Raw genomic sequence first — 12655 nt, 5'->3', positions numbered from 1 at the left:
CCATTATTTCAGGGTCAAGACTGAAGTAACTGCTGGATGTTTAGCTTCTCCTGCATATATCACTTCTCAAGAGATAAAGCATCAGCTCCTAACTGTAAATAAATCTTAAAATAGATGTTATTTTGGAAGAAAATGTGAGATGCCAAAGTGAGATCAGAGTTAAGTGAACAAATCTGTCACAGAAAGAGATTAAAATTAGAGCTTTGGTTTCAACCCATGGAATTTGGAAGAGCTCAGATCCCAATTTGAATTTGAGGACTGGAGTCTGAAATTAAAGTTTATCTGGAGAAAAAACAGAGAATTTGACTTCCTGTAACTTTTGTGAATCCCAAGCTTAATGACTCAGAGTTCTCTTTTCAGCACCCTTCTGCACTTTTAATTTTAGAATCAGTGGTGTCAAAACATTACCACAATAAACTGTGTTTTCCCACTATTCTGAAGGAAGTAATAAAGCATCAAATGGGTGAGAAATAAATCTAAACTTCTGGGTGCTTAAATAAGTTATTGGAAGGAAAAATACAGAGCATTTTCTGCACATTGCTGAGTTAAATATGACTGGAAAATGGGTGGCTCCTTCTAAGTCAGATACAGTTCAATGGAGGGGCTGTAAATACACACTTCCAAGCTGAAAACTACAGACATAGACACAAGCCACTAGCATTACATGTTTTTCACAGCGTTTGTACAAATTATGTCTACACTGAATGCTGGGATGTAATTGTAGTTCCATCAGAGAAAAATATTTTGATAGCAGTACCTATACAAGGTGCAGAGTAAGCTAAGCATCAGAACGTATATCCAGCATTCTGCATAGCTTTTGCAACCCATGCATCGGTCTGTGGTGTCAGTTATTGCAGTGTTACTGGTACCTGAGGTAGGCAATTTAAAACTACCCTGAGTACTTCAGCAGTGACAGCAGTGGTGACTTGCACACCAGAGGTAAATGTATCAATATTTGGGTCTCATTTTCCTGCAATAATCAGAGTAGCTGGACTGTTTCATTACTCTTAGCGCTGAGAATCCTATCTTGTGTAAAGTATCAAGGAAAAAAATCTGATCCTGAACTGCCAACAAGACAGAGCAGTAAATTCAGAAGGAGAAAGATCACAGGAAGGTTCAGGGCACATCATCATACTTCACAGCTCCCTTTTCTCCGCAATGATTACAGAGAAAATCGTAATTTCTTGAAGCACCTACCCCTAAGTCCTCATTGGCTAGGAAAGCCTCTTTGCTGCTGAGCCAGCTCTCAGTCTGTTCCACATAGCCATAGAATTTCTGCATAGAGAAGAAAAAGCAGTCATAAACATGGTGTAAAACAGAGGAAAACCTGACTTTTGCAGAATACACTGAAAAAAACCCAAACTTCAGGGCTATTCCAAATATTAACTACACAGCACTGTATGGCAATAAGCATTACATGCATTACATGCTACAAAATTCACATGCATAACAATTATTGTTGCAACTTTCTCCTTTATAATATGATTTATTTTTCTAAGACATAGGATACAATACAAGTACTTGTAGCTTGTTTGCTGATAGTGTAGAGAGTGCTTTGTAATGTAACTGGCCAATAAAAAGGACAGTAACGTGGCCTGAAATAAGTAGAATGTAATACATAAAGAAGCATTAAAGCAGCCTTTACCATGTGGCTAAGTCCTCATGTACGTGAAGCTTTTCAGATGGGACTAGTAGCACCAGCTGTTATTTAAGGTATTTGACATTTGCCATTGTAAAATCTCCATTTCAGTTATTTCTAACTCTTGCCGACAAGCCATTTGAGCAGAATTTTTGTAAGTGATATGACTGTTTCAGGGAAGTATTTCTAGAAAACTGCAGCTAAACCATTTATTGTCTTAGAAAAAAGCAGGGAAAAAAACAGTATTCTGTTCATGCTAAATTTTTCTTCAGATTTTTTTTTAAATACTTGCCTGCCTTCATGTTCTTTTGGGGACATTATTAAATTTGGTAGCGTGGTGTTCCATTTTAAGTATGTGCCTTTGCCAGCTGCATGAGAGTTAGACCAAATTTTGCTAAGTTTTATAGCCTTTAAAAGACCTATGAGCACATATTCCACAAAAATTTCTTTGACTTTTAAAGATACAATTTCTAGAAGTCCTGCCACCACTGAATATGCTTGGCCCTTAGCATGCCTTCTGGAAACCTATGAAGTATAAATTAAATACTGGGTATTATTAGCATATCTTTCATGATACCATTTTGTACATTTGCTGTTTATTCTGAGGAAAGTTGTCAGTGGCATGTGCATTCTTTGTCAAATGTCTTTTTACTCACCTGTAAATCTTGTGCCTGAAGCAGTTTTATATATTGCTCCTGCCACACTTGGACCAATTCAGACCAGGCTTTCTGTAGTCTGGAGAGGGACTGGTGAATCTCAGGGGATGCGTAGTGACCAGAATTGGCAAGTTCTTGACCATAGTTACTGAGAGAGTTGAATCTTTCCACTCGTGCTTCAATCTCCTCCTAAAATACATTACTAATGTTGATGTCAAGGGTTTAAAAAATGCCAGTTATTCAGAATACAAGCCTTAAGGGGAAGAATATGGGCTGTAACTTTCCAACACTAATATTTGTATGGAAAATCAATCATCTTTGAGCTACCTTACTGAAAAAACATAGAACTGCCTAAGAGAAAATAGATGTGGACCATACATGACTTTATTACTATAGGAACAACTGATCTCCTACAAATAAAAATTGTGATTAAATTAGAAACAGATTAGAAAATGCTTAGATACAAATGAACACAGTTTTGTACATTCATAATACTGTATCCCCTACATCAGAGGTAGTTCTCATAAGAAACAGTGCCTAGAACATTTCCTCTCGTGCCAAATAAGCTGGCGTCAGATTATTACAGTGAAGACAAGTTTTTACTTTATTTTGTGGTGTTAAAATTAAATACATTTAACTTTTTCACCTGGTATGAGGAATGAGTTACACTTATATACTGATTCCTAAAAGTGAAAGCATTATAAGCAACTACGACCCCTGCAAACTGAATGTGGCATCCCTAATGTAAACAATTTGAAAATAAAAATAATCATACCCTGAAATAATACCATGTATTAACTCATAAACCACCTTAAAACCATGGCATATACTATTAAATGTCTGAAATTAGAACTGCTGTTCTTAGGATTTTTTAGGGGGTGGTGTTGCCCAGTCATAAATAACACAGCTGTAAGATAGCCATTCTGTTTTTTAAATTCAGATTAACACCTTGTGTTCAACTTTAGTCTCTCCTAAGGACTTTGGTTTGAGCCACTAACCTGAATGAAAAAACAGTCCTTAATTTTTCTTGTCTTGCCTATAATTTTAGTTTTGTCAGCCCAATACAAATTAACATATTGCCTGGCTTCCTCATTTTTTTGTGTGTGACTATCTCCTTAGAGCCCTTGGAGTTCCTTCACTAACAGATGTTAAAGCCTTAGATCTTGTTACTGTCTAAATTTGGAGTACACTATGTCAGAGGTTTGGGATATTTTTGTTGTGTCAAAGAATTATTACCAAAACATTGTTAAGTCTGTGATGTGAGAGAACTTTGTTAAAATAGAAGACTCTCAAAAAGGAGGGGACTTCAGGTACTTCATACTAAATTCCAGTCTAGAAAATCAATCAGAATCTACAAATGGTTTACACTAATAATGAGACCCACAAAGCACTGAATATTAGTCACGATTCTGGGAACATGATTTTTAGAAACGCAACGTAACTGCAAAGAAAAGGTAACAAAACACCTGAAAGATAGCTATGGTGCTTGGGGAAAAGTAAAATGTTAACTTTTTTGTATGGTTAATTAACAATGTCACTTCTTTTAGAAAATCCACCAAAAAATATTAGCCAAACTATCCAACATAAGATTGTGTGGTAATTAGTACTGAGATGTGAAGTGTTTCAGAACTGAATGCATAGTACCATCCAATGGTAATATACTGCCCTGTGTGAAACAAAACTGCTGGTTTTATTTTTCTCTCAGGAAAATGGAGTCTGCATGACAAAATCTAACCCAAAGCTAGAATTAACTGGCATTAACTTTTTGGTAGTCCAAATAAAGAGATCAGCAGTGAGCATGTTTTGATACTGGACCAGCTTTTTACCCACAGGGCTGGACAGCAGTACATGTGAGGGCTAATGGGGCTTTCTGAGACTTTTGCAGAGACATGAGCTGCCAAACAGCCCATGGGATAGAGCTCTGTCAATACGTAGGTGACCTCTGTCCCTAGCCTGTTACTGTAAACAGTCTTTTCACCACGTTATTGACAGATACATGCAGCAAAATTATCCTCTGCAGCAATTAACTCCAATGGGAAAGATTCCCACTATGTTCAGTCAGAAGCAATAATGATACTTGCCTTTCTCTGCTGGTGCTCCTCAATCATGCTTTCCGCTTCATTTGCACTTTTAGGAAGCCCCCCTGTTTCCATTAAGCCTCTGATGTTCTGGGTCCAATCTAGCATCTCCTTCATCTCCAAGTTAAACTTCTGCAGCTGATACGAGGCTGCCAGTTTCTCCTTCCTGCCACACAATGTGCAGTTAAGCATTATCCAACACAGAATTATCTAGTTGCTTCTCCCTCCCCTTTTGCAAAGGAAGGTATCCAAGGAGAAGCCAAGTGAAGTGAATTCAAGCCTCCTAGCTTTCCCTCACAGGTCCTAACAGTCCTCTTGTTAAACCAAAATCACAGAAGATGCACACTGCCTTGGAGACATGCTTACCTTATTTTCTACATCAGTTCATTAGGACAAGAAAGGTGAAAAAGCCTTCATAGCTCTTGCTTCCAGCAATGATTACAGCTCAGCCTTTCTTGTTTTGGAAAGATTAAAGAAAAAAAAAATCTTCTAGAAACATCCAAATGTAAGTCTTTCACAAAGACTTCATGATAGATTTAATCTGATAGCCTAGAGGCATTTTAGTAACATTTTTTAGTGGGATAAGCCACAAACTCATCATATTAGTTTTCCCAAAGTCACATTAGTGGAACTTTTCTTGTAACAAGTCACACTTGTTCCAATGCAGGTGGCTTAGCTGCCTGAATAAACTTCATAAAGAATCCTCAAAACCTATCAAAAAGTCCCTGGCAAGTAGATTTGAGGCCCTAGGGAGCAGCTTTGCTCCTGCTGAGAAATATTCACACCACTAGAAGTCTTTACCTTTGTTTGGCCTGTCCCTGGAGTCGTAGCCAGTTGTTTTTCATCTCCTGTTGCTTCATAGTCAGTTTTTCATTTATGGATGGATTCCTTGTTGAAAGGCGGAAAGATTCCAATTCCAATGGCTAGGAAGAGATTTATAGTGGGGTGAATTTGTGCCAAATGTTATATATTTGTTCCTAAGTTTGCCTTTCAGGAAAAGTAGTTCATTTTAAGATTCCAGTTTTCAAAAGCAGGTACTTAAATTACATAACCAAAATACAAAACCCGACTTGTTATATGCACAAAATATACATATGCATTTGTGAGCAATCATCCATGTGAAGAAAGAGACGTGTGTGTTGCTTCACATGCACAAATGTTAATTTACAAATAAAAATTGTTTGGCAGAATAGAGACAAACATTCAGGAAAATGAAATGGTAATTAAAATCTCTATTAGCTTAATCTAACTAAGGTGGGTTCAAAAGCCATGAAAATATGGCAGTACACAGAAGCAACCAGATTTGCCTTTCAGTAGAAGGCTCAAGCATTGTTTGTATCTGTTTCAGCTAACAGCAGCATCAAAACACTACTTTCAGTGTAGACTTCTGGTTGATGCTGTTTTCCTTAATGCAGCCTGATAAACAGTAATGAACGCTCACCAATCCAGGTTTAAAGTTGGTATCTTCCTAGTAAAACTCCATCAAATGAAGATGAAAATGAAGAATTTTAATTGTGCAGAAAGAAGAATATGCCAGGCTGGTTTTAATCCATTAGAAAAGTACAGACATTATACTTTGTACATGGTATTTGTGGCAGCATAAAAAAAACCACCAAACCTTGCTCATCTTTCTGTTTCCATGCAGCTTTCCCCCATACAGCCTTGCTAACGCTATCTGTGGAATGCTGACTAGTAATCACCCACATTTCATATGAGAATTAGCTAACGAAGTCATAATGTGTGGAGGTATCACACATATTGTCATCCTTTGCATACTATTGTGAAGAAAAATTTACAGAAAGTTTGCAAAAATATTTTCTGCATGAAAAGGCTTAACACTCTGGCCAACAGTGAAAACCATTAGAGGTTGTCATAGGATTTCTACTACAGCAGTTCAATTGAAAATATTTCTTTTTATTACAGATATGAAATTATATAGGAGTTCAGACTCATATTTAATGCTCAAGATTAGTCCTAAACGATGCAAACTGGCTATTTTACAGAAGCCAGAGCTGATCAGGCAGGCAATTATAACTTTTCTGGTGTTGATGTCTATGTCAGAAAACTATATGAATTGTGGGTTTCATATTTCAGTTCTAAACAGAACTAGTCATGATTTTGTTTCAAGTCAGTATAGAAACTGGGGGAAAGATGGAGACTTAAATTTGGATTCCACACTTTCCAAAAGATACAGGACAGTCTAATCTGGCTTGTAGGTGACAGCCAGAGATTCAGCCAACATGTTATAAAGGGATTTATATTCTTAGATTTGGTGCACCAAGAAGATAACATGTAACACACTAAAGCAGGATTAACCACCACAGTATTTTACTGTGCTGCATTGCAGTGCAATTTATACTACTGAATCTGAAGAGTCATGCTGATCTTTGCACCATGTTTCCAAGAAGCAAAAGAAGCAAAAATTATCTTTTTTTTTTTTTTTTTTTCTCAGTATTCTCCATACTTCTGCGCTTCTTACCTCCATTTTGGACTTAATAACACTGATTTCCCTCTCCATCTCTTCATGCCTTCGAATCAGGTTTTCCACACTTTCCACATCTTTCCCATAATCCAGTGCTTGTATCAGTACACTCTGGAGGATGTGCAAATGGTGAAGATGACAAAAAGCAAATGGATCCTATCTTAATTCTTTCAAATAATCTCCTTCCTCCCTTCCTTGTATTGCCATCTGAATGTTCTTATTGTCTTTTTAAATATCATCAGGGCACCTTGTTTGCACTCCTTACAGAGGTCGAACAAAAATTCACAACTATCTGAACAGTTGCAACCCTACTTAAGGTGCCTCCAGCCATTCACATATAAATCAAAGACAGGAATGGTTCACTGCATTTCTCAAGCTTTCTTCTCCTTTTTTTCCTGTATACCAGAACAGCCAAATATTTCCCATTAAATTGTGGCACAGAAATTTTCAAGTGTATTTTATGAAAATAAGGAAAATAAAATTGATCCTCAGAATCCTACCAGAAATGAAACCACACACAATGAAGAAATACATTTGTAAAAGTTGTTATAAAAATTTCAAACCAACAGCCTTGTAACCTTAAGTAGTACCACTCTGTCTCTGCCCACTGACTTATAGTTAAATTAATATCATTAGCTATGTGGAAGAAATAATGAGTTTTTACATAGCCTTTTTCTCTATAAATCTCAAAATTATAATCCAGGATAGGCGTTTTTACCTCCATTTCCTGAAAAAATAAGTTTTTTACACAACTTTTCAAAGTTGCATATTTAATATGTCTGCATTGCACAGCAGGGAGAGATAAGCAAGCTAGTGTTGAATGAACTAGATTTGAATTTGGAAAACTAGAAGTTGCTATATTCAAGTTAAGTATAATAGATAATTCAGAAAAAGCTCTCTGATGGCTCAGCTCACTGGCTTTTGGTGTTCAGAACTGACTTGGCTGAGCACACTCTGAAGGAGATGCAAACTTGATTCATAGACAACTATTAAAGTTCACTGCTGGATACTCAGCATCTCTCTAGCAACTGGCATACCTGGGTTTAATACTGTTAGCAAAATAGAACATTCTCCCATTTCCATTAACAAAAATCTACAAACTCACCTTCTCAGTAATTCTCTCTGTGATGTCATCAATTTCTCTGATTAAGGCGTGAATCTCTAGGGCTCCCTCTAACTTCTTCCTGTATGCGTTCAGGTTACCATGGAAACTGTTCCACCTTTTATAGAAAAGAATATTTTAGATATATATTTTAGAGGTCAGGACTTCCACAACCTAGTTTCATGATGGTCAGATCTAAGTAAAAAGACAGGACTTCTGAACTACCTTTTGTGTTGATCCCCACTTCCCCACAATAGGGGACACAACATAGAGATACAGCATTCTTGTGACAAGAATATCTGATTATAGTTATTCCAAGTTTTCAGGATGGCATGAGGGTTAAAAGCTAAAATGCACCAGACTAGTTTCCTTAAAATCTCAGTAACCTTACAATCCCTGTTTTCATGCTTTTTGTTATTAGCTAGTGGGCTGTGAAGTAGCAAAACAATATGCACTTCACCAGTACGACTATGTAAACAGATGGAAGTGTCTTAGGCTCGTGGATCTAGTATGTAAAGTCCTCTGGAACAGCCTGTTTGCCTCCAAGGCTAAAAACATGACTTTGGCTCTGCTGGAATAGAAATCCTTCTGCTAACTGCTCTGAGAATCTTGAAAGGCAACTCCACTGCCTCATGTTTGGTAGTCATGATGTTAAAGAAGAAAAAATGCATTGCAATTCCTCCATTTATGTCAATTCAAGACACATAATCTTCCTTCCTTGTTTTTGCTTTACACAGAAGTCTCAAAAGCGTACTCACTTCTCATTGAGCTGCTTCCGGCGCTCATATATTGTCTTTGTCTCTTCCTTGTTCTGTCTCTCCAGTTTCATGGCCAGGGCATTGATAGCCCTGATGTGAGCATCATCAACTGTTGTCTCCTGCAAAGTGAGAAAAGAAACAAAGGTATGTGTTCAAAATGCTTGTGACTGAGTTTTCCACTGAGATGTGAAAAACAACAGCAGCAAGAGTTTTACCTCATTACCAAACATATCAGACACATAGGGTTTACTCTACTACAACTGCTGGGGTTACCAGTCCCTGATGAGAAGACAGTAAAGGCAAGAAAGAACATTAATGACAGCAATGACTATAGGTCTAGATGAGGACCCTCAGAGCTTCATTTCTAAGTCAGACATTCCAGCAGGGGCTCTGTGGTTGAAGAAACATAGGTGCAGTTGCTGGATACCTAGGTGGCTGCTGTGGAAGAGTTGATCTGTGGCAGATTGTTCCTCTGTCAAACAGGTAGTGACTTGTGGCTCTCAGACTTATCTTTTTTGAGATAGGCTTCTGCCCAGATGTGTCTGCTGTACTGTAGACCACAGGCTTAAAATCTGTACAGCCTTGAGAAACTTAGACAACTCATGCCATTGGGTTTTCTTCTACAGCAAGATCGCTGCATTTTAAAAGGTATGCTAAGTTTTCCAGGCAACTTGCTTCCTATGAACATACCATAGAAAGAATAATATTTGCAGACTGCACATTCAGTCTGGACTATTTTTTTCTTTTGGAGCCTGACAGATGGCAAACACTGTGCATGGCTCCAAGATTCAAAAACACTCTCTGTTTTTCTAAGACCAATAAATCACAAGCATGGCAGGGAGACATTAATCACTGGTGTAGTAGAAGCACAGCTGCAAGACACCAGCACACTGTTAATAGAAGTATTGACTCCATTTGTATTTTATTTATGCTACATGCATACCAATGTGCATGCTTCCATATGTGCTTTACTCTTATACACAGCCATAAGGCAAACAAGAGAAACCAGCAGAGAGTCAGATAGTCTTCAGAAACCCTGAAGTCTCTTCTCCTGGGAAATAATAGCAGCACAATGTAAAAGAATATGAGTAGAAAATATTGCAGCCATTAATGCAGGATGATAGCTCCCTACCCCAATCTCAGACTGGTCTACTGGGGAAACCTAGACTGGAGAGATGCACACTCTGTGCCAGCGTCAGCCCGCTTCAGTTTGCATCACCCTATGAAAAATTGCATAACTAAGCATCAGCTCTGAGGGCACCACTGTCCCAGCCTTTTTCTGTAGGAGTTATGTTCAGAGTGATGCAGGAGGGGTGGCTACAAGCTGATAGTATCTAAGGCCAAAAGTTTCTCATGTCACATAAAATCTTCCCCATGCTGACTGGCACACGGGGTTATTTCTGTCTCTTTTGTCATCCACCTTTTGGCTGGTACAACCTGTAGCAGAGTCCTTGCTCCAACCTTTAGCTCACAGTTCAGCTGGTGAGGACTGACAGGCCAATGAAGGTGTCTTCACTCATTCCCTGCTCCTGAAGCTTGAGTGTTTTGGCTCTCTACCCAAATCCAGTGTTAATGCACTGTCACAAGAAATTTTGCTGGCCTCTGGAAAGGGGAGCTCAGGGTTTTCTCCCACGTGTCGGGGATATCTATACTGATACTTTGCACAGAAAAGGATTGTCTCCTTCTCTATTAGGCAACAGAAATAGATGGTAGCTGCCACAACAGGAATTGGCAACAAAATAACAGGCAAACAAAGAATAAAGTATATTAGGAGAGATCATTAGAGTAAGCCTCACTCACAACATCCTAATATACCTCTTTCCAGACCTTCCTCACAGCTTCCAGACTAGCAAATCAGCACAGTAATCTTTCCTGTGTGACACTCAGACCTGTTAGTCCACACCTGTGGCAGTTCACACAAACAGAGAGAACAAGAGGCTGCTGCAAATGCATCCCCTCAATGGCCTCACAGCTCTCACGGTGGGAGCTGAAGCACATGACAAGGAGGTCCTTGTGGTAGAGCCTGATCTCCAGCATTTCCAAGGTTTGGTGTCCAGATTAGCGCATATCACAGTGGGCAAGAGAGGCAGCTGGCACAACTGAGCACCACAAAAGAGGGTCAGAGGTCTCAGCACAGAAAGGTGAACTGCGCAGTTGTCTTGTCACATGGCTGCTATCCAAAGTGTAAACCATTGCTCTATTTTACTAAATGTTTGATTATTAATGTTATGATTCATGACCTACCATATGTGTTGTATAAACAAAGTCCACCAAATATATGTGCTTCATTTGGATGAAGCAATATGAGAAACCTGACTGATCCTCAGGAGGAAGGGAAGGCAGAAATAAAGGAGGGAAGTGAAGAAAGCGGTGATTTATTTTCTACAGGCTTTTTCATGGACAAGACAAACTTTCAGATTCAAACAATCATAGTTGAAACAACCATTTTTAATTCACCTTTGGGTGGAACTCACTGTGACTTGTGACCTGCATGAACCAAACTGGAAAGTTGCTCAAATTCAGGCTCACACAGCCAGCTATCCAGTCATGTAATGCAATCCAATTCTAAATTGTAGGTTGTGTCTTGAATGCCTGACAGCTCTGTTTAGACATCACCAAAGCAGAAGGCACAGTAAGGGAAAATTCTACCTATTTTAATGGCTTATAAAATGGTAATGCTTTGTACCCCCTGATCTTTCACCTCCTCAAGGTATAGGAACTGTATTTGGTATCTGGATATATTGCTGGCCTGAAACTGTAAATGCTGCTTACAGCCACACAAGGAACGTGCATGGAAAACACCTCTTACCCCTGATGTTGCTCCACGGAACTCATTCAGCTTTTTGATGAGCTGCAGGCAGTGTTCATAGTCGTTTCCCACATCACCTACATTAATCATGACTTCCTGGTGAAATAAGCAGCAGACAGGCAAACATTCAGACTAAGAGAACAAGAACACAGCACGTCCCAATGCTTGTGCTGATGCAAGCAGTTCTACGATGTGTCTGTAAATCGCTGGCCTACACCTTCTGAAGTAGTCTCTTCTGATCTTTAGATAATTATAAGACTTAGCCCCACCTCCCTCTCCAATCTATTACTGATTATGGAAGCAACCTCTGAATGAAAACTTAGTGGATCAAGTGACACTTCACTCTCACAAAGAGAAACTTTCAGATTTGATACACAAGGAGAGTGAGTACCAGTTGCCAAATGCTTCCGTCTCTTCCATTCTAGTCTGCTTTCATTTCTTTCTTGATAGAGACACATGAGACGACCACCAATAATCATAATCTCTGTGTTCACATTTTACATGAAAACACATTGCCAATACTATCCAACAGATTCCAGCATGGAAACACTACTGAATTTGTTGAATTATTCCTTTCATATTGTTTCTGGAACATGTCATGATTCTTCCAGGTGAGAGGCACTAAGAAGAACTCCTGGAAGATGACACATTTATCAGAAGTTCACTGCTAAATAGCAAGTCTCTAGTATGCTGCTTGGGTTAAATACAATAATTCATTTACCTTCTCCCTGATCCACGCTTCCACCTGGTCCACCTTCTGGAGAAATTCCAGGAAGTCCCGGCTGTCCTCCAGCATCTTTCCACGGGCAGCAACAGCTCTCTTCAACTTCTCCCAACGCTCCTGAAGCATGCGGACTCGATGACGGATCTCTCCTGATTTTGGGTGACCTCTTGATAACAGGGCTTCTCCTTTCTTCATATTCAAAATAAGAAATTAGAGATCAACATTGCCATTGACTTTTAATGTGATTACCACATTACATGACCTCTGTAGAAGGATTCTTCTCACTTCCCTAACATGGACTGTACAATAAATTACTAACATAAATCCTTACTGCCCAAATGATACTGCTCAGCTGGAAAGTTTTTATGTCTGTAGGGAAACATGAACACTGGGATTTGAATATTTCC

The 12655-nt window shown here is 38.8% G+C and overlaps 1 protein-coding gene across 1 annotated transcript in view; it reads right to left on the bottom strand.

The window, feature by feature from the left end:
* Positions 1–12655, bottom strand: part of SPTBN5 (spectrin beta, non-erythrocytic 5) — a 97017-nt gene that overhangs the window by 24939 nt on the left and 59423 nt on the right. Inside the window, exons 37-45 of the mRNA XM_080344709.1 lie at positions 12246–12437; positions 11525–11620; positions 8716–8834; positions 7961–8075; positions 6853–6966; positions 5175–5296; positions 4377–4539; positions 2296–2484; positions 1198–1275 (exon numbers count right to left, since the gene is read on the bottom strand). Coding sequence (XP_080200835.1) covers positions 1198–1275; positions 2296–2484; positions 4377–4539; positions 5175–5296; positions 6853–6966; positions 7961–8075; positions 8716–8834; positions 11525–11620; positions 12246–12437 — 1188 coding nt within the window. The remainder of the gene's footprint in view (positions 1–1197; positions 1276–2295; positions 2485–4376; positions 4540–5174; positions 5297–6852; positions 6967–7960; positions 8076–8715; positions 8835–11524; positions 11621–12245; positions 12438–12655) is intronic.

The sequence above is a fragment of the Nesoenas mayeri genome, assembly GCF_963082525.1.
Source record: "Nesoenas mayeri genome assembly, chromosome: 5".
Taxonomy (NCBI): domain Eukaryota; kingdom Metazoa; phylum Chordata; class Aves; order Columbiformes; family Columbidae; genus Nesoenas; species Nesoenas mayeri.
The sequence above is the reverse complement of the archived record's forward strand: the minus strand, read 5'-3'. Positions and strand labels throughout refer to the sequence as shown.